This window comes from Corylus avellana, chromosome ca1, assembly GCF_901000735.1.
Source record: "Corylus avellana chromosome ca1, CavTom2PMs-1.0".
Classification (NCBI taxonomy): domain Eukaryota; kingdom Viridiplantae; phylum Streptophyta; class Magnoliopsida; order Fagales; family Betulaceae; genus Corylus; species Corylus avellana.
Window position 1 is genome coordinate 9337337 of NC_081541.1, and position 20138 is coordinate 9357474.

Consider the following 20138-nt stretch of genomic DNA (forward strand, 5'->3'; position numbering starts at 1 on the left):
TTTTTTTTAAGTGGACCAATAAGATGTTAATACATGGCACATACTTAATTTTTTTTTTAAGTTAAAAAAAAAAAAGAAAAAAGAAAAAAAAATGGGGGTGGCTCTTGGCCATTTGGGGGTGGCCAGGCCACCCCCATCTGGCCGGATGGGGGTGGCTCGACCACCTCCTTGGCTCCCATTTGGGGGTGGCCAGGCCACCCCCATCTGGCCGGATGGGGGTGGCTCGACCACCTCCTTGGCTCCATGGTGGCCACAATCTCCGCTAGTATTCCATTGGGGTGGTTTGGCCACCCTCCTTGGGCACCCGGTGGTTCTCACACCCCCATGGACAGAGGAGCACCCCCCTATCTCGGGCCGTGATGGTGGGCCTGCCACCCCATGGGCTGGGGCAGGCCGAGTGGCCAAGAGCCCCTCAATTTTTTTTCATTTTCTTTTTTTTTTTCCTTTTTTTTTAACATTTTTTTAAAAAATTTTAAAAAAATTAAGTAAGTGCCACGTGTCAACATCTGATTAGTCAACATGAAATTCCGTTAAGTCAACTAACGGAGGACTAATTTGGTCTATTATCAAAACCACATGGACCTTCTGTAATAAAAATCAAACCTTAGGGGGAAAAAAAATAAAGTTGTGAAATCCCATGAGGTATTTAGTATTTAACCCTTAAAAAAATGGTTAAATATCTTATTCATCTTTGTGGTTTAACTTCTTTATTTTTTGACCCCTAGAGTTTACTTTTTATCATAGGAGGTCCCTCTGGTTTGCCTAAGATGGATATGGTCCTTCTGTCAAAATTTCGTCCAAAATATGACGAAATGTCATGTCAGCACCAATCACGGTTTGACTTGCGTCCCATATAATTAATTAATTAATTTTTTTTTTTATAAAAAAATAAATACATTAAAAAATTATATTTAATTAAATTTAGAAGGAAAAAAAAAAAAAAAAAAAAAAAAATTGCGCCGGAGATTGTGTATCAAACCCTCCTTCACGGTTGATGGAGGGTTTAACTATCTTTTTAGGATTCATTTATGCGAAACTCAGCAAAAGGTAGTGAAAGAGAACCAACGGGTTTTTGACATATTCATCAATAATCAGACGACAGCGGTAGCAGCTAATGTGATTCAGTGGAGCGGCGGGACCAGAATTCCTCTGTATACAGAGAGTATGTTGTATTGGTCTCAAGTGGAAACAACGGTAAACAAGATTTATGGCTCGCTTATGTTACCACATCCCTCCCGTATATGCCAGTGCGATCTTGAACGGTGTGGAAATATTTAAGACTTTTATAAGTTAAACCGAACAGACGGTAGTCTTGCTGGGCTCAACCCAGTCCCGGTTCCTATTACCTCTTGGTCGTCTGGATTAATTGTGACTCCTCCATATTTCACTATACAGGCGTGTAGAAATTTATGAGCATTGATAATGTAGAATGCCAAGACCAAATTCATGTAGCTAACCTAATTTTTTGATATAGATACTAAAGAAACACACGTATAAATTGAAAAATAATCACAATGCAAGAGATCTGCTTTGTTGTTGACAGGCCAATAGGTGGTATTGACCAGATTCAGTTCTTCTTAATACGCAAAAAATCAAGATACATACATATAACACCAGGAACACAACAAACAACTCAAGACCATTTTTGGAGCTTGCAATATGGGATTGATCAAAATGGCTGCCAAGTGGGTATCTCCTCCCACATGTTACCCAAATTAAATCACCCAAATCAACCTCGCTAATAATGTCACTTCCTATCAAAGTTGAAGAATTCACAACTAATGTTTTTGCCACAGAGCTACTGCTATTCAAATGCTTTTAACCTACACAACCAACTTCCCCTTCCTCTTCCTTTTCAACAATTAGATAAAACTTTGAGTTCTTGAACCTAGAATCCCCCTCCTCACTCTTTTTAACAAATCTCACATCTTCTACTTCCATTTTATTGTCTGGCTTCTAAGCTTAAATCGTTGTTGTTCAATTTTGGTTCCCCACTCGACCATATATCAATAAGTTAACGAAGTCATACAACCTCAAAAGCAGTATCTGAACCCACCAATGTGATGATTTCAACAATGGAATCATATATGGATAAAGGTCATAAGACATGCCCTAGCAAATTATGACTTAGCTGCCAAGACCAAGTTAGTGTAGCTAAGTTCTCTGTTGAAAAAAATAAATTGTAAAATAATCACAATGCAAGAGACCTGACTTGTTGATAAGCAGCAAATATCCCAATAAATAGTATAGCTCGTATATTTTTTGCAACACGGACCAGGCAGAAGAGCATATCTACTTAAGGTCATGACAGATTGCCACGTTGTTTGAGAATGGATGAATATATTCATAACTTAGAATAGCAAAATTGAATTCCTGCAGCTAATGTACATAATGATAGACGCAGCTTAATAACAAAAACCCATTGACAGGCGGCAGGCGAATAAATAGTATAGCTCAGATATTTTTGCCACACACAGCTTAATAAAAGGAATTCAAATATTATTTGCGCTTAATAACAGGAATTTAAATAGACTTCAAATAATCACAATGCTAGAGCAATCTTTGAAATGAAAGGTAAATTCATATTTTCAAATGCTCAGAATGCTACAGCCTACAGCGATACTTTTTTTGTTCCAATTTCCTACAGCAAGTGATTACAAGCAAAGATTTTACAGTTCTATATAGACCACCAAATGAAGTTCCAATGAGAATTGTAAGTATCAATTAGAAGGTTTATGTAAGTATCAATTAGAAGGTTTAGATACTCAAACTGTTTTAGGCCTTCACTTCCACTTGTGTCGGTCCACGTTCCGGGACCAACAATCCGAGGCCTTCCTTCCTCTCACTATGCAAAGAAGCTTTATACTTGTTCTCATACAACGGATTAGACGTCAAAATCCGCAACTCCGAATTCCCATTAATCTCCAAAACCTCCGGCAACCCATTACCACACCCCTTCGACATACCAACATCAATCCGTATCGCCCGGTTATCACAAACAGCATTGATCCCAACCTCCTGAATCGTATGCCCCATTATCATTCTCTTTGCCCCCGGAATTGTGGCGAGCACGTGTTCGAGAGCTGAACAATCGCAATTCTTCGCCACCTCGTCCGAAAACTTCCTCAACCACACCACTGCATTCCTGCCCTTACAATGCCCCGGCGCGGATTGCTCCCCCAACCCATTGATCCAATCCCTCACCTCCTCATTGATCCTCTCCAACCCATGCTCTACATGTTTCGCCAAAAGCCCGCCGTGGACGAAAATCGAATCGCCGATAACCAAGACCGTAGCGTTCTGGGACAAAAACCGCCTCGATATCGGCCCACTGGGCCGTAGCGCGGCCATTCTCGCTCTGTAAGGCTCATCTTTCTCTTTGAGGCCGCGAAAAGCCAATGGGTCCTTAGGCTTTTCCAAACCCTCGCACAGACCTTTCATTGCTCGCCCCACACGGCACCAATCCGCCCAAACCCTAAACTCCTCCAAACCCTCCCTCGTCACGTACCGCAAATCGCCCTCCACGTTCATAATCTCGTGATTACCGTTCATGGTGATCACGGTCCCGCCGGTCCTCGCCGCTTGCCGCTTCAGTCTCTCTAGGAAGTACAGGATCTTGATCTCGTCACCGCCGCGGTCGAGCACATCGCCGACCTGGACCACGGTGGCCGACCCGCCAATCCATTCGTCGGATCTGTCGATCAGATCGGCGAGCCTGAACGCCTCCTTGGACTTCTCGAGGTCGCCGTGGAGATCGCCGATTGCGACCAGACGGCCCTCCGGGGCCGGATAGCGGGTCCGCAACGGCGGCGGCGAGGGTAGAGCATCGCCAGGGGCAGCTTCAGGGTTAGGGGGCAAGAAGAGACCGCCGCTGACGGAGAAGTCGACGAAGGTGTCGACGAAAGAGGTGAGGAGTTTGGGGACGTCTTTGCAAAAGGGCGTGGCCGCCGAGTCTATGGACATTGTGTTGCGTGTGTGTTTTTGCTCGTGTTTCAAATGGGGTTTTGCTCCTGAGTGGGAGTATCTATGATTGGGCATGAGATACGTGTGCTTTTATTTAGGCTTCTTGGTTTGACTTCAAACTGGTTCACCTACCGAGTAAAGTGGTCAAGTCTTGGAGGCGGCTTGGAGCCTTTTATTTCATTAAAGCAACCAATTAAAATTGGTTTAGGCAATCCAAAAAAATAAATAAATTAAGTATCAATTGGTATGGGAGAATTTATTGTTTTAGAAAATGAGATCGTGACACGTTATTTGAAATTCAATTTTCAAAAAATACAAATTAAGAAGCGTAATATTTCTCCTAAATTACATATGGAAGGGAAGAATAAACAATGGTTAAGACTTAGGACCTTGAAAAAGATACGAAAGAAATAACCTCTCTAGTTGATGAAATGAAAATGTTTGTGGAAAGAAAGCCCTAATTGTCAAGAGAAGTCAACTATGGAGACTGCAAGCCCAAAGATAGAAAAGAAATTACACTAGTAACGCTAACATCAAATCATTTTAACTTCACACAAACCCTATATGCATCAACCCTTCATTTGGTTAACTTCGAAAAATCGGGCACACATGGATTATTTCCTTGAGGATAAGGGCCTAGGAATGTTACTTGTGCTTTTAGGTTTGAGAAATGCTACACTTATTCTCTTTTTTTTTTCTTTTTTTTTAATATAATTTGTTCACATTCATAAGTGGTTAATAGTGGACCAGTGCTTTTAAAAGGGGACAAAAATTAACTACAAACTAGTTGATTTTTAATAATGTGCTCCTCACATTTTTTTTTTTTTTTTTAAGTATGGGACATATGTCACTTTATTAGATTGGTTTGTGTGAATTGTTATTCTCACATATTTTTTTAATAGTAGTAATAAAAAAATATGTACTTTTCACATGCTTTATGAAAAAATGTCACTTTATTAGACTAGTTTGTAGCTAATTGCTACAAATCATAGCTAATTTCTTTTTATGGGTGTGAAAAAATTGTGTAAAAAAGTGGGAGTAGTGTAGCATTACTCAAAAATAAATAAAATAAAAGCTTGGGCCAGGCTGGGCCGATCCCTTGTGGTCGGGTATGGGTTGGGTCGGCGGTTTGTTACATGTGAAATCCAGTAGCTATAGAGGCGGAAACAAAACCCTAAACCCCAGGGGAGTAGAAGAAGTAGATAGATTGCAAGTGAAAGCAAATGCCCTAGAAAACTCAGAGAAAAGAAAGCAGAGAGATGGATCACATAGCAGCAGCTGAAGAGCGAATTGCGTCAGAGAGAGTACAACAAAAACTACACCAAGTAAATTTAGCCGCTAAAGAACATCTTTCTCCTATCCAAGACCATGTCAATTTCACCCTTCAGGTTCTCTCTCTCTCTCTCTCTCTCTCTCTCTCTCTCTCTCTAATATGTTTGTATGTGTTTATGCATTGGTCTGTGGAGTGTTCTGGGTTGTTAGATTGTTATTCTGATGTGGGTGTATGGTTATTTGTTCATTGTCTCTTCTGCGAGGAAAGTGAATTAATTAGGATTTTATTTTTTGTAAATCTTAAAAGTCTTGGTCTTTTGAACTTGAAGAGAAAGCAGAACCCATTTCAAAGTGTACCTAGTGAAACTGATTGGCTTATTTTAAGCGATCAATCTTAAATTTTCAAAATTTTTAATTTTCTATGAATGAAAACATTTTTCGAAAAAACTTTTTTTTTTTTTTTTGGTTTATTCAAATTATTTTCCTCAGATTTTTCAACATTTCTAATTTTCTATGGACTATTACGTATCCGTCGCATCTAATTGCCGGGAAACTCGTATGAACAAAGCCATATCATCAATGTTTGATTACTTTTCAAAATTTCCAACTCTTATGCTTAGGCTTCAAAATGGGGATACTAATTATATCTTTAAGCCGTTATTTGTCTTTAATCAATTATTCTTTTCCTTCATTTTTCTTACAATTATTTTCTCAATGATCATTTTCTGCAGCAAGCATACTTCAAATGCGCGTATGAGTGCTTTGATAGGAGAAGAAGCCATGATGATATCAGCAATTGTGTAGAAAATTGCAGCGTCCCAGTTGTTAGATCTCAACAGATGGTTGAGAACGAGATGGCCAAGTTTCAAGTAAGTTATTTTCTTTTTCTTTTTCGTCATTCTTAATTTTTATTCAGTTTCTCACATCGATTCTGTTTGTCTCAGAGCAATTTGTTTCAGTTTCTCTCTCCTTTTTTTTTAATCCCTTAATTGGTTTTAGCTTGCATCATATGTACCCAGTCCTATATTTTTCACTTGAATTTCTTGAGGTAGAAAATGTTTTTTTTTTTTTCAAATTCAAGTTACGGGGCTCCTAGGCTCTTAATTGTTTAATCTGGAGAATGCCAATAATATGATTTTTTTTTTTTTTTTTTTGTAAAATATTTCAGGGTAAGTTCCTGCACCTTCTAATATGTGGTAACTTGTCCTAATGTGTACTGTGTGAAGCGTGTGTACCAATACTTTTCCGTGTTAATGATATTTGGCAGATGGGTAATATAAGATGGCTGGAAAGATCCATTGAATCCATGGGTTTTGTTATTGGTAAAACTTTATGTTACAACTTAGTTTCTAGATCTACATTTTATTTGTTTTATGCTCAATTGATTGAAGATATTGCCCCGCGTTTGAATCTCCCTACCTCCTTTCGTCATTTTATTGCTACATCCTTTATGGAAATACATATGGTTATCTACTCTTTACATTGGGATTCCCAAGTTATTATACATGCGTTTGTTTGTTTCTTTTCCTCTGAATTGAATCTCTACTGCTGCTGGGCTGCAAAAAAAAATTTATTTGATGTACATTTGCCAAATTAAAATCTGATCAAATGTGAGAGATGGCTCATTGACTCAACCTTTTAGCTCGCAGAATCTTGGCTCTTGGGATGACCCTATTCCCAATGGCCAAACAGTAATTAAGATCTTGTCTGGTTTAACTTTAATTGAATTTCTAATTCTATTTGTTGTGAAGATAAACACCTTTTTCATTCGTGAATGATCAGTAAAAAGAAGTAATTGGGATTGACCTTGATATGGTTACCAAATACTTGTCCTTATACTCAAGTAGACAAATTATGTAACTAGTAACAGCATCGGGTGACATGGATAGATGCAACTTCATGAATTGTAAATTCCTGCTGATGAGTGTTGTATAAAAATTTGGAAGAGTGGACTTGGTTGGGTGTTTCAACATGTTAAATTCTATCAACCAGCATGCAGAGATGATAATTTTAGTATTGAAGTTGATTCAGTCGTTGTTCATGAAGACTGTGAGCATGGAAAGAATGTTTGCTAGCTTTGCTTGTTACAGTTCTTCTTGCTAGCTTTGCTTGCCAGATAAAATTCAGGTGTTTATCTGAAGTCACGTAAAGATATTTTGCAAGTAAATGTGAGACCAAGAATAATTAAGCTTTTATACACTTCCTCTTGGAAATATACTACATATTTTCTAAATGTTTGTGGGCCTTGCTGTTTCAAAAATTCAAGAGTACAACGTGTGTAACTAGCAGAGTCCACTAGTTAACTCTTCCAGAAATTCCTGCACTTTTTGATCCACCAATTGCATCTAATTGCAGATGTAACACCCCGGTCCCATATTGGGAAGATGAGAAGAAGCCCACATAGAGTGGGTAGTTTATAAAGATAGTCGTGAGTGCTAAGTCCCACATTGCCTAGTTACTAGGTGAAACTGGGCTTTATAATGAATTATAGGAAAACTCCAAATTGACTAGTCCTTTTGGAGTAATAGCGCAAATGTGGCTAGCGCTTTTCCCTAGGTCGTTACAAGTGGTATCAGAGCCATTGCCCAGCCTGAGATGGGGGGAGCGTGCATAAGCCCATGAAGGTCGCTAGCGGGCACTCGCTGGGGCGGACGCCAAGAATGGGCTAATCCCATGAGGGTCGCTAGCGGGGACGCTGGGTCTTAAGAGGGGGTGATTGTGACGTCCCACATCGCCTGGGTATGGAGATGAGGATGTGCTTAAATGTATATTACACCCTTAATGACAACAACGCGTTATTCTAGCCTCGTGGTGGCTAGGGAGGAACAAAGCCTTGAGAGATGCAAGGAGGTCGTGGGGTCGACTTCTGGTAGGCGCCAAAGAGGACAATATTGTTGTGGGAAGGGCTCTGCTATGCTACTGCTGTGTATCTCTGATCTCAAACAACGCGTTTTAAAGCCGTGATGGTCATGATCCCATCAGAACTCCACAGTTAAGCGTGTTTCTGCTGGAGTAGTACCAGGATGGGTGACCTCCTGGGAAGTCTGGTTTGGGGGAGCCAAAAGTGGACAATATTGTGTGTTATTGAGGTGGGGTGTTGACAGCAGACCCTCACCATATATACATGTATGCATTTCCTCTAGCCGTGCTAATATTAGTAATATAACTTATCAAAAAAAAATATATATATATATATATATATATATATATATTAGTTATATATATTGATTTTGACAATTTTGGATGCAGGAAAGGATGAATAGATCGCTGATGGTCTGCCAAGATAGGTATGAGTCAGCTAAGCTCCAAAAGCAACCTGGTGCCCTGAATGATTTGGAGTCCTGTGTTGATCAGTCAACCCAGGACTGTATCAAGACGCTGCCACATCTTGCTGGAAAGTTGAAGGCCTCCTTTTTCATCAGTGATTAAGTGAAAAGAGTTACCTTATTTTTTTTTTTATCATGTTTAAATCCTGGGTAACTGATAAAAATTAGTGGAGGACACAGAACCCCATTTTGTAACCATTTTTAGGCCTGAAGATCAGTCATTTGTTTCTCAATTGACTTCAATTCTAGCCTCCAATTGATGTTTTGTAATGCTCAGGAAGTTTTTAGTATCACTGCCAAGCGTCATTTTTTGGAGACATGCTTAATCATAATATAGATGTAAGAGTGAATAGTTGTGAATTTAGCTCACTGTAGATTTAACATAGATAGCTTGAAATTCTTCTGATATTGTGCATGTTTTTCTGAAATCTGAATGATGGAAAACTACGAGAAGATGCATGGCTGACCCTGTGAGGTCTATTGGTTTTTACAACTTCAATAACTTTCATTTGACGAAATTGATAGATACAAATTCAAAGCTGGTGGAAAAACTGTCAGAACTTGTGTATTTATCCATCTGGTTTCCAATTTTGCATACCGATCAAACACATCAAAATGCAAACAAAGAGAGAGAGAGAGAGATCTTACAGACCTATTGGTTGATTTTGAAAGAAAAAAAATCATGAAATTGCCTGAACCATCAGATTGAAGAACAAAACAAAGCATTGAAAAGATCTCTTTCACAAAATTAAAATTTACCTCTGTAATAATCAAATTGAAGAAAAACTAAACTCCGTTACTGATAATATCTTTCACAAAATTAACAAATAACTCTGTTCCTGGTTACATTATTACAAAACTGATTACAAGATTAAACCTTTGATGGTATACTTGGCTCAGACTCTTTCTTGCTTTTCTGCTCTTCAAATTTATCTATAGCCACCTGAAGTTCATCTGTACCACCAACAGCTCTCATGGTGTAGTAGTACACACCAAAGACAAATGCTGTCAAGCCTCCGGCAACTACAAGATTCTTTGTCTTAGGTGCAAGGCTACTGTATCCTGAAAGCCCAGCCATTCTCAAGCAAAAACTCAAAGAACTTTCAGATTACTCTTCTGAGTCCTGCAATCCGAGAGATTTTATTGGATTAATCTTTGAAAACCAGAGTATTCGAGACTCAAATCTGACCTCATAGAAAACAAAGAAATCATTACAATTATATAGTGTAGGCTATTTACTACCTGGACTTGCAGAATATTGTTAACATAACTTCCAGAGTCACAAAGGCACATCAGAACAGATATTGAACTAAGGATTATCAAACAGCGTACAGCAATTATGCATGAAATATAAGAGATCAAAAAATAAATAAATAACGGTTTGATTGAGAGACAATACAGTCTTGCCAATTTCCTGCAAGCAAGAGTATCTACCGTTACAGAATAAACAGTGTAATGGCTGATGTATTAAATTCACATTCCAAATATTGAACTATGGATTATAAAAAACCTGTAGGAACCAAAACAAAGTAATGTTATATTGGAAGAACTAATTTATACACCAAGAGACTTGATTCAACATTGGACTTTTAATGGTAAATTATTAGCTGCATTGTATGGTAAATTGTCTTTTACTGAATAAAACACATCAAGTACTGATAATACTTGTAAAGTGCAAAGTTGCTACCACATACTTCCATACTGATCTAACCCTCTAACAAACAAGAAAGAGAAGGGCCTCCCCATTACACTATTTTTGTGGGAAAATGAGAAAGATAACTCAAGGTTAAGAGATGGGTTGTGCCCCCTTGCTGTTTTTGAAAAACTTATCAGTTTATCAGAATGGGTTGCGGGGAAAGGGGAATACAAATTATGCACAACACAAGTAAATAAAACATTAATGATAACTTGGTGGAGATGCAAAATTACAACCAACAAAGCCAAACCCCATTTTTTGAGGTTGATTGAAAAGGCATGATCAAAAATGCTGGCTACATATAGTATACATCCTAATCTTGTAGAAATACGCAGCCTTCAATTTCTTTTATTTCTTTTTTTAATACTGGGAAACCACATAAGATAAATTCTCAACTGTGTTTTAAGTCCTGATAACAGTCTAAACTGAGCATTACACAATATCAAAACTTAAAAGAAATTCTACTGAATTATATAATAAAGATTGGTATTTCGAGCATTTTGTATTTCTTACAATTACATGGCATCACAATCACTCAATACCATAAGAAAATGGACCAAATCAAACACTTATAAGTGAAAATAGTTTTTACAACTGTCTAAAATGAAATCGTTATTACCTTTTGATATTCATAAAACAACATACCAACAACTCTACAGGTATCATAACCACATTCCATTTACAATGTCTAAACAATACAACCTCGACATTTCTAAACCTTTTCAATCACCATGAAGAAATCACACTTTAGCCACACCAAGAACTACAATGCTTACTACAAACACATAAAGATGTGCACTTTTCGGTTAGTGGGGAAAAAGTACATAAAAATTCTTAATCTCACAACTCCGATTATTTAAAGGCTCCATTTGCCATTTACCATCCTAAGCAATAGTTCTAAAAAAATTTCACAGATACCAAACAAAGGGCTAGGATCTGGGCTCAATCAAACAACACAAAACCATTAAAACCCAAATCCAGAACTCAAATTTGATCGTGTCGATCAACAGAACCGGGAAGGAACCAAACTTATCCCATGTTTGGTAGCCGAGAAACGAGGAGAAAAATAAAGAAGAGGACTTTTACCATCTAAAGCATTACTCTTACAATTTATAAAAACAATAATCAATCAATCAACTCTAACACTGAAAGTTTCAATTTTCTTTCACCATTACCGGATTTTATTTCTCAGCAACCAAACATAGCTAACGCATAGACAAAACCCAATCAAAATTCAGAATAAAAAGTGAAGAAAAATTAGATCAGAAATGAACCTGAAATTTGGAATCGAGAGAGCGTCAAAAACCACTACGAATCGTTTCGGGGTTTCTGTATTTCACTCGAACGATTGACGTGAATACTAACGGGCACCGACTGGGATTTGTGGTTGGGCCGAGCTTAAGACTACGAGTGGTATGTTGGGGGCCATAGGCTAATTGGGACAGGGTGAGCCTTGTGTCATGGGCCCAGTTCGTATACGATGAGCATTGTTGATTAATCTTTTTTTAGGAAGAACAAGGTGCGATCACAACATCTAGAGCACAAAAATGTTTATAATTAACAAAAAAAATTCATATTTTGTATACATTTTTTACACACATAATACTCATTTTTATAAAATATATATAAACTTTTATATGAGGATTACGTATTTTAAGAATAAATATAGGTTCAATACAATTAAAAAGAAAATTGTTTAATTTTTTTTTTTTAACTTTTATTTTTTCGGAGCACTAGGAAATTAAGGTTCCCCCACTAATCAAATTTTGTTGGAATAGGCGCCACCCTGGACGGTGGACTTTTCTTCTCAGATGCTATCGATAAACAAAGAAATACCTCGAGATAAATAAATAAAAAGAACAAAAAAAAATCCTAGTTAATTTCTTGGATTTAGCTAGGTCCGTACGGATCTTGGAAAGCTCCTTTTAATTGAATTTGTTGCTTGATATTCGGGCGTGCTAATTAATCAGGTTAATTTGATGGTTCCTCGTGATCACATGCATATATATCATACTTTATATATTAGGCCTTTTTTGGGAGTTGAATCAGCGTAATAATTCTCAGATTCCATGTAGAAATATTCGTCACAAGTTCCACACTTTCCTGTATTATATCTGTGTAGAGAGAGAGAGAGAGAGAGGGGTAAAAAAAAAAAAAAAATGCTAGAATTAATAAATTTCACTTCAAACTTTGATGTCAGTCTTTCTGGAACGGGGACAAATGCATTTTTGGTTCTTGGGGTTTGAAGTTTTGATAAATAGTTCTCTCAATAAAAAAAAATTAAAAAAAAAAATTAGTCTCTACATTTAAAAAATTGACAAAATCTATTAGAGGGTAACTTCTATAAGGAGCTGGTGTAAACCAATTCCTTTGTGCCCACCAATAAGAATCTGCCACATATATATGATTGCACCAAATTAAATAAGCACCAAAATACTAGATTATATAGGTTTTTTCAATTTTATTTTGTGTTTTTTATTTTTTTCTAAGATTGTGCGAGGGGCTAGGGGTGGCCGCGCTGCCACCCCCAACCCATTTGGGGTGACTCACCAGCCCATGTGTGTGGCCGGCAAGCGATCCAAGCTGGGCAGAGGTGGCCACACCGCCACCCCCAACCCCCCGCACAATCTTAGAAAAAAAACAAAAACAAAAACAAACAAAATTGAAAAAACCTATATTATCTAGTGTTTTGGTGCTTATTTGATTTGATGCAATAATCTTATGTGGCAGATTTCTATTGGTGGGCACAAAGGTTCCTTATAGAAATTATCCTCAACCTACTAATGTTGTTTTGACAAATAACTTTCTAAATTTGCCGTGTGGGAGGAGTAATGCTATATATCACTCCATTCCCACCACATAACAAAAGGATTGATGGAAAGAGAACAGAGGAATGAATAGAATTACTTCCTACGAGATATGCGATAACAGATTAATTATGAGCGAGATATGATAGATTTTTTCGTAACAAAAGGATTTTATGAAAACAGTTAACATTTATTAAAAAAAAAAACTGAGACTAATTGCAATTAAATATCGTTTACAATTTTGAGTGAACAATACTAGCACTACTGCTACCCCATAGAAAAAATTGAGCAGTCGGGAGGACCTCCGGCCGAAGCAAGAGTAGGCGAGCTCCTACATCGGCAGCATCCTCCGACGTATGCTTTCCCCTGCCGCGAGTCATAGACGTCTGAGTGAAGCCAGGGCAAAAGCAATTCACACTTATATCACACCCTTCGTAACGCTTTGCCAAAACCCTTGTGTATGCGTTTAGGGCAAGCTTTGATACCGCATAGTCTGTCCATAATTCCGGCCACCCTTCCCTCTCCCACGTTCCATTCTTCACACTCTCAAGAAACAATCCCACCACACCATTGATATGCTCCTCCGACAAATTTTCACTTTCTAGTATTCTTTTTATGTTAGGGTTTCTCACCTTCTGCATGCATTCAGGAATATTATTAATTAGGGTATATATACTTTTTTTTTTAATGCAGTTTAATTAAAAAGATCAAAATTGATGATACATTGTAATCAATGCGGAGGTACTCTCATCATGCATGTACGTAGGAAGAAAATGAGCAATGTTGGACCGTACTACAACTTTTACTATAAATTTCTTACAAATTGATCATGACATTTAATAATCATTATTCATTAAGTAATAACACGTACGAGTCTATTTTCAAGTTTTAATTAGTTGATTTTTATAGATTTGAAAGCATTAATCTGAGTACTTACGTTTAATGAGCCGAGTCGTGAGCTAATATTGAGAATCCGGCTCGTGGAAGGCGAGCGACGAAACATGGGCAAGAGAGCCTCAGTGAGTAACTTAGCTCCATAGAAATTTGTTTTGATCACCGTCTCTGCATGCTCCACTGAATTCTCATCGATCTCATTGAATGTCACACCGGCATTGTTCACCTGAATAATTTATATATATTTGGACGATAAATAAATTTTAATTTAATTTTATCATCAAAATTGTGACATGACTTGAAGAAAATCACGAGATAGAAATTTAAGAGGAATTAATTAATATACGTGCAAGAAGGGTCAGAAATTCTAATGGGTGATTTCCTATATATATATATATATATATAGCGGTGTGGATCATGTTGATCGTCCATTATTGGCAGCGGGAACCTTCTGACTTCTGAGCATTTGCTAGACAATAATGGAGAAATTTATGAAAAGGGTTTAGAAAATGAGGGGACAACTAATTTGGTACCTTAAAAGTCTTTGATGTTTGACAAGAATCAATCCTAGTTAAGGTAGCTATATATAATTCTATAGGCTATTGATCGGTGGTTGGTCAATGAAATCCAAGAAGCATTTCCCATTCAAATGGACAAATGGTCAATTCATTAACCAATCAATTATTGTTTCCTAGCTAATTAACTACGTACGTACTTAGGATTATCTACATTATATAAATCCTAACCTTTTTTTTTTTATAACCAAATACAATTCTAAACAATCTATTTTTTATTATTTAATTTAAAAACATATTAATTTTTTTTATGCAATAACAAAACGTGCACCTAATAGTCATGGCAGCTATAAACTATAAAGAGTACGTTAAGTTTTAGACCTTACCATGTCAGAAGATCATTAATGATAGTTGTTGAAATTAATGAAAGAGTGGTTTACACTAAATGAATAGGATACTATTCCGGTTTATATTTTGTGAGAGCCCACCTTTCTCTCTTGATATTTTCAAAGTCGAGATATAATTAAGCAACATTTTTTTTTTTATTAAAAAGAGATTTTTATGGGTTAAAAAGTCTTCCTATATATGCTAAACAATGAAATCGGACACTCAGCCAGAAAATAAATAAAAATAAAGATAAAAGTACGTCATATGAACTCATATCTCTCATTTTATTCAACTGGATAACATGTACTTTTAATCAACTGGATAATAAAAAATAAAAAATAAACTTAAATAACTGAAGGAAAATCCTCAGTAAATGCATTAAAAACTAATCAAATTAATAGGCATATATATATGCCTATTAATATATTAATAGGCATATATTATACGTGTCATATATATATATAACTCAAACAAGTCTTGCCATTTAGCAATTAATTATTTGAGAAGAAGATAGACATGAAAATGGCCTTCCAAATAAGGTAAAAATGAATGATCTCTTTCTTCTTCTCGATCGTACCATTTCCATCCATTTTCCCTTCTTCTAAACCTCTGGTTAGATACACTAGGAAAAATTGCCTCCAGGGTCCTCTTCTCATTAATTAATTAGCTTTATCTTTTACTAAATAATAATAAAAAACTAGCTGTCTCTTGCAATATTCTCGCATCATGCAACCATATATATATAATTGGTAAATAAAATTACCACTACAAAACAACAGATATAATGTATATACTTCTGGCTGGACACATGCAAGACCGCATGAAACGGATCAATATATAATCCAGTAATTAAGAAAATATTCATTTTCTTAGTCAACCATATACGCGATTTTTCTGCTTAATTTTGTTGTCATTTTTACTTCAGCTGGGACATCTGGTGCACATGCAAGTATCTGTGTATATATATATACTTACGAGGATATCCAAGGATCCAAAATTGATGTTGAACAATGAGACGAAGGCTTTGATTGAAGCAGGGTCGGAGACATCAAGGAGAAAGAAGTGCACGTGTAATCCTTGGCTTCTCAGTGCCTGAGCTGCCTTGCTCCCTCTCTGGAAATCTCTAGCGGTTAAGATAACAGTCAGCCCCATTTCTGCCAATCGCTTCACCAGCGCATACCCAATTCCCTTGTTCGCTCCGGTCACTACAGCCACCGTGTCCTTTGACCACCACCTTCATATATGTATATATGGTCAAATAATTACCATCAAGAACAAGAGAGAGAGAGAGAGAGAGAGAGAGATTACCTGGGGGTTGAGGGGATTAGGGAAGGAGAGGGAAAAGGGGCCTCCTGTTCTTTAGAGGAAATCATCATTAATTTTTGGAAGACAAAATGGTGCAGTTTGTTGTATATATAGAAGGGGAGGGAGATGCTGAAAGCTAAATATATATATATATATATATATATATAGAGAGAGAGAGAGAGAGAGAGAGAGAGAGAAAGTTGACAATTAAGTTCGACGGTGGCAATAAATATTATAGATAGAGCAACGTGCAGGGATGGGCTTGTATTCTAATTAAGAAAAGAGCCCTGATGACATTGCCTTGTATGAACTGAAAGGTAGCCTGTAGCCCTAATTCCTTGTTAATACTCAATGACCCGAGATTTACTGTCATTATTATTACCCTTACTATTAAGGAAACGGATCCTCTCCATTTCGGAATAGGATTCTCTGACATGGAGAGTATCCATTAAGTGTTCTTCTAATTTATTATTATTATTACTATTAAATATTTTTTAAGTACGTGTTGTTTAGCACCAAATTAAAAAGATACTTCGGTTTTTAAAAAGTATCAAAGATGGTACTTGTAGACATCTGATAAATGTAGTTGGTCATCCTTTCCAATAATTTAATTAATGACGTGTCATGTCAAGCCAATTAACGACTGTTACTTATCTCATATGCCACATTAATATTATTTACAAATGAAAATAAAAATTAGAGAGTGATTGAGCCACTCCTTTGCCAAAGGGGGTGGCTGAAAGTTGAAACCTCCCACTCTGCCCTACCTAGGGGTGGCCAGCTCAGCTACCTCCAAATAACAAAACTACCCTCTATTTTTTTTTTTTTTTTGAAGAAGTATTGTTGTTATTTTCATATAATAGTTATGTGGCATATGGACATGTGATAGTCACTGATTTGTTTGACATAACACGTTTATTGGACGGAACATTGACAAAAGGACCAACTACGTTTATAAGATGTCTACAAGTACAATATGTGATACTTTTTAAAATCGAGGAGTTTATTTGCTTTCGCATTAAACTACAAGTACTTATAATTAAAGAATTTAACCCTAACTATTATTATTATGAAAGAAACTGTATATAATAGTTCGATATTCTATCAACTTTGATTAGACCTCACTTGTGTTCACCTATATGGTGAAGATTTGCAACATTTAACTATTTTGAATGGCTTATGATTCTTATTTAAGACATAATAAAATGAAAAATAACAAGTTAATACTCTTATATATGAATGAGGCAGATGAAATCTAATTTGTACTACATGGAGTGTAGGGCCGGATGTAGCCAAGTGGATTTCTCTCTTCACATGAATTTTTGAAAATATTACCATTAAGAAAAGATAAATTTTCAAAAATAAGATTGTTGGAGAAAAAATAAAAAAATAAATTTGAGAAATAATATTTAAATAGAATAATGAAACTTGATAATTAAGTAAAATAGATAGTGTAATGTAGGAAATTTGAAAAAGTTAATAATTAAAATAAAAATAAAATAAACAATACTGAGTCAAATGTGAATACTACCTTATGATTAATGGTAATGCAACTATCGTATATATATAGTTGAATATTCCATTATGACATTGACAGCATAGTTTATTACTGGGTTTCTTTAAACAGGAAAAGTGTGCTTATTGCATTATTCATAACATTTTAATAGTGATTTACTATTTGATCATGAAATACCTCCTCAAATGCAACACAATACAGTAAGAAATCATGTTAATCATGTGTTTGCCTAACTTTTCAAACGCAAAACACCAAATTTTCATTTTTCTTTCCTTTTGAGTGTGTGGACAGAGGAAAGTTTCAATTCATAACAGTTTAATTTACTGGTTATTACTATTGAATCACATTATTCAGACGTATGCATGCATTGTAATTAGCGGGTCTTTATATATAATTATGCCATGCAAAGTATATATATATCAATGAAAAGACCTGTCTGGAAACCAAAGTCTTAGAGGGTACAGTGATTAAGGTTGTATGTCAAGATATATGTTTGTAATCTAGTTCCTCAAAAATGCACATTTCAAACCTCTATTGAAATATTCTCTCCTTCCTGCTCTTGTGTCTTCGACAAACGTGATACTTGAGGAGCAAAAAGATGTCCTTTCTTTGTTTCCTGTCTCCCTTTTTTGTTTTTGTTTTTGTTTTTTAAATTTTCAGGCTTGAAAAAAAAAAAAAAAAAAAAAAAAAAAAGAACGTGTAAGAAATTTGTAAGGATAAAAAAAATGGGAGGCGCAGCGAAAGCAAGATAGAGAAAAAAGAGATAAAGAATTATGAGTGGTTTGGTATAAAGGTGAATTACTCGTAAGGCTACAATGTGCTCTCATTAACATGATTGGTTACGGCTAATGAATTCAACAGTCAAATATCGACCTAATACTATATGCATTTCGTATATTCTAACAAAAAGAATGAAATTATTGCTATTGAAACGTAAATAAATAGTGTTTATGCTTGCATGCTTGGAATCCACAAGAACAAAGTGGTTTTGTCATGCTTAAAAAGCTGAGATTAATTAACACACACAAACTAACCATCTGCTTAAAGTAATAATTACAAACCAGTCATGATAAAGTTTGAGTACACTTTCTTAGCTTGGTTTAATGGTTCCCATCCCTTCTTTATATGCTTTAGCTCAGTTTAGGTTGGGGACCTCTACCCTTTTGAAGGCCTATACATCAATTTTTTATTTGTTCAAAAGCTAACATTAGGCATGTGATCATAGACTTTGTCAAGTATAATTATCAAATAGTACATTCATGTGAGTGTTTACCCTACTCTACAGCAAATGAGAACAGTAGGAATGAGATGAGAATTTCTGTGCTTTCGAGGAATCTTAAGCGTGCGTTTTCTTTCTCTTTTTGTTTTGTTTTTAATATTATTCTTCACATTCATTTATTACACATTTTATATTGGTTGGCGTGACGTATTTTAAGTGGCTTCTCATCAACCGTTGGACTAGCCTTTTATTAAAAAAAAAAAAAAAAATTAAGAACTGATAGATACTGCCACATCAATACAGTCGTATGGAGCTAAGTAGGATAAGAGATGAGCATTTAGAATTACTCTTAAGAATAATACTAAATACTATATTTTTATCCTACAAAGTTACAAACAATGATAATGTGCACTCCCAACTAACCATTGGATTAATTCTTATTAAATAATAATAAAAAATCCAATAGTTAGTTGGGAGCACCACATCATCATTGTTAGAAAATTGTTGGACAAAACTGTAATATAGTATTACTCGATAATTAAACTGTGATTAGGACAAAATTGCTTTTGTTTGTAGGAAGAAAATAAGAAGATCAGTATGCTGATGCTTTTTAGCTGAGGCCAAACCATTACTATAGATGCCTGGTTCATTAAATCAAAAATGTGAACTTAATAATTTAATTAATATTCTAACATTTTCACACGTAGTCTCAAATTTTTCATTAATAAAGCTCAAAACATAAAATATTGAATTATAAAAAACACAGTTTTAACTCAAAACCTTTTGACAATATATTAAATAACTACTCTTTTGGCCGGAAGCAAACCAGAAAGAGACCGTTAACCATATAGGAGGAACCAAACGAGGAATCAACCAAGATTAAAAACTCCATGTGAAAGCAGTCGTTCGCTGGGAAAACAAGTGTACTTTCTCAATTCACACAAATGAAAACAACTTCTTAGAAAAAAAAATTGTACTTTAATTTCCATCCAGAAAGAAACGTGAAATTGGTTTTGTTTTTACATATAAAAAGGTTCACAAAACACCTTAGAAAACGAAGATACACACACTGCCATGGGAACGTGACGAGTGAAAATTAGCTGAATTTGCACCATTTGGAGAAAGAAAAAACAAAAAGGCACAAATTACACGTTTTCATCCCATGAATTTTTTTTCTCTACGATAAGGACTTGATAGTGTTGCACCTTGACGGTGCAAGTAGTAGTAGGAACAATACA

General features: G+C 35.9%; 3 protein-coding genes across 3 annotated transcripts; 1 reads left to right on the forward strand and 2 right to left on the reverse strand.

Moving 5' to 3' along the window:
* Nucleotides 1–2561: 2561 nt before the first annotated feature.
* On the reverse strand, nt 2562–4038 carry LOC132190691 (shewanella-like protein phosphatase 2). Its single transcript, XM_059605736.1, has one exon. It carries the CDS (start codon nt 4036–4038, stop codon nt 2776–2778), a length of 1263 nt encoding a protein of 420 aa, XP_059461719.1. The 3' UTR covers nt 2562–2775.
* A 1094-nt stretch (nt 4039–5132) lies between these two features.
* Nucleotides 5133–8921, forward strand: LOC132191414 (uncharacterized). The gene is made up of 3 exons (XM_059606415.1): nt 5133–5351; nt 5967–6104; nt 8485–8921. The coding sequence occupies exons 1-3, from the start codon at nt 5223–5225 to the stop codon at nt 8662–8664; spliced, it is 447 nt and encodes a 148-aa protein (XP_059462398.1). The 5' UTR covers nt 5133–5222; the 3' UTR covers nt 8665–8921.
* Nucleotides 8922–13276: 4355 nt separating this feature from the next.
* On the reverse strand, nt 13277–16255 carry LOC132167637 ((+)-neomenthol dehydrogenase). Its single transcript, XM_059578645.1, has 4 exons — nt 16169–16255; nt 15836–16094; nt 14002–14184; nt 13277–13699 (listed from the first exon to the last, which is right to left on the reverse strand). Exons 1-4 carry the CDS (start codon nt 16234–16236, stop codon nt 13298–13300), a joined length of 912 nt encoding a protein of 303 aa, XP_059434628.1. The 5' UTR covers nt 16237–16255; the 3' UTR covers nt 13277–13297.
* Nucleotides 16256–20138: the final 3883 nt, after the last annotated feature.

Coding starts and splice junctions, on each gene's coding strand:
- LOC132191414 (XM_059606415.1), top strand. CDS start 5,223: ATGGATCACATAGCAGCAGCTGAAGAGCGAATTGCGTCAGAGAGAGTA. Junction 5,352..5,966: donor ATGTCAATTTCACCCTTCAG/GTTCTCTCTCTC, acceptor CATTTTCTGCAG/CAAGCATACTTCAAATGCGC. Junction 6,105..8,484: donor ACGAGATGGCCAAGTTTCAA/GTAAGTTATTTT, acceptor TTTTGGATGCAG/GAAAGGATGAATAGATCGCT.
- LOC132167637 (XM_059578645.1), bottom strand. CDS start 16,236: ATGATGATTTCCTCTAAAGAACAGGAGGCCCCTTTTCCCTCTCCTTCC. Junction 14,185..15,835: donor TTGGATCCTTGGATATCCTC/GTAAGTATATAT, acceptor TAAATTATTCAG/GTGAACAATGCCGGTGTGAC. Junction 13,700..14,001: donor CACGACTCGGCTCATTAAAC/GTAAGTACTCAG, acceptor GAATGCATGCAG/AAGGTGAGAAACCCTAACAT.
- LOC132190691 (XM_059605736.1), bottom strand. CDS start 4,038: ATGCCCAATCATAGATACTCCCACTCAGGAGCAAAACCCCATTTGAAA.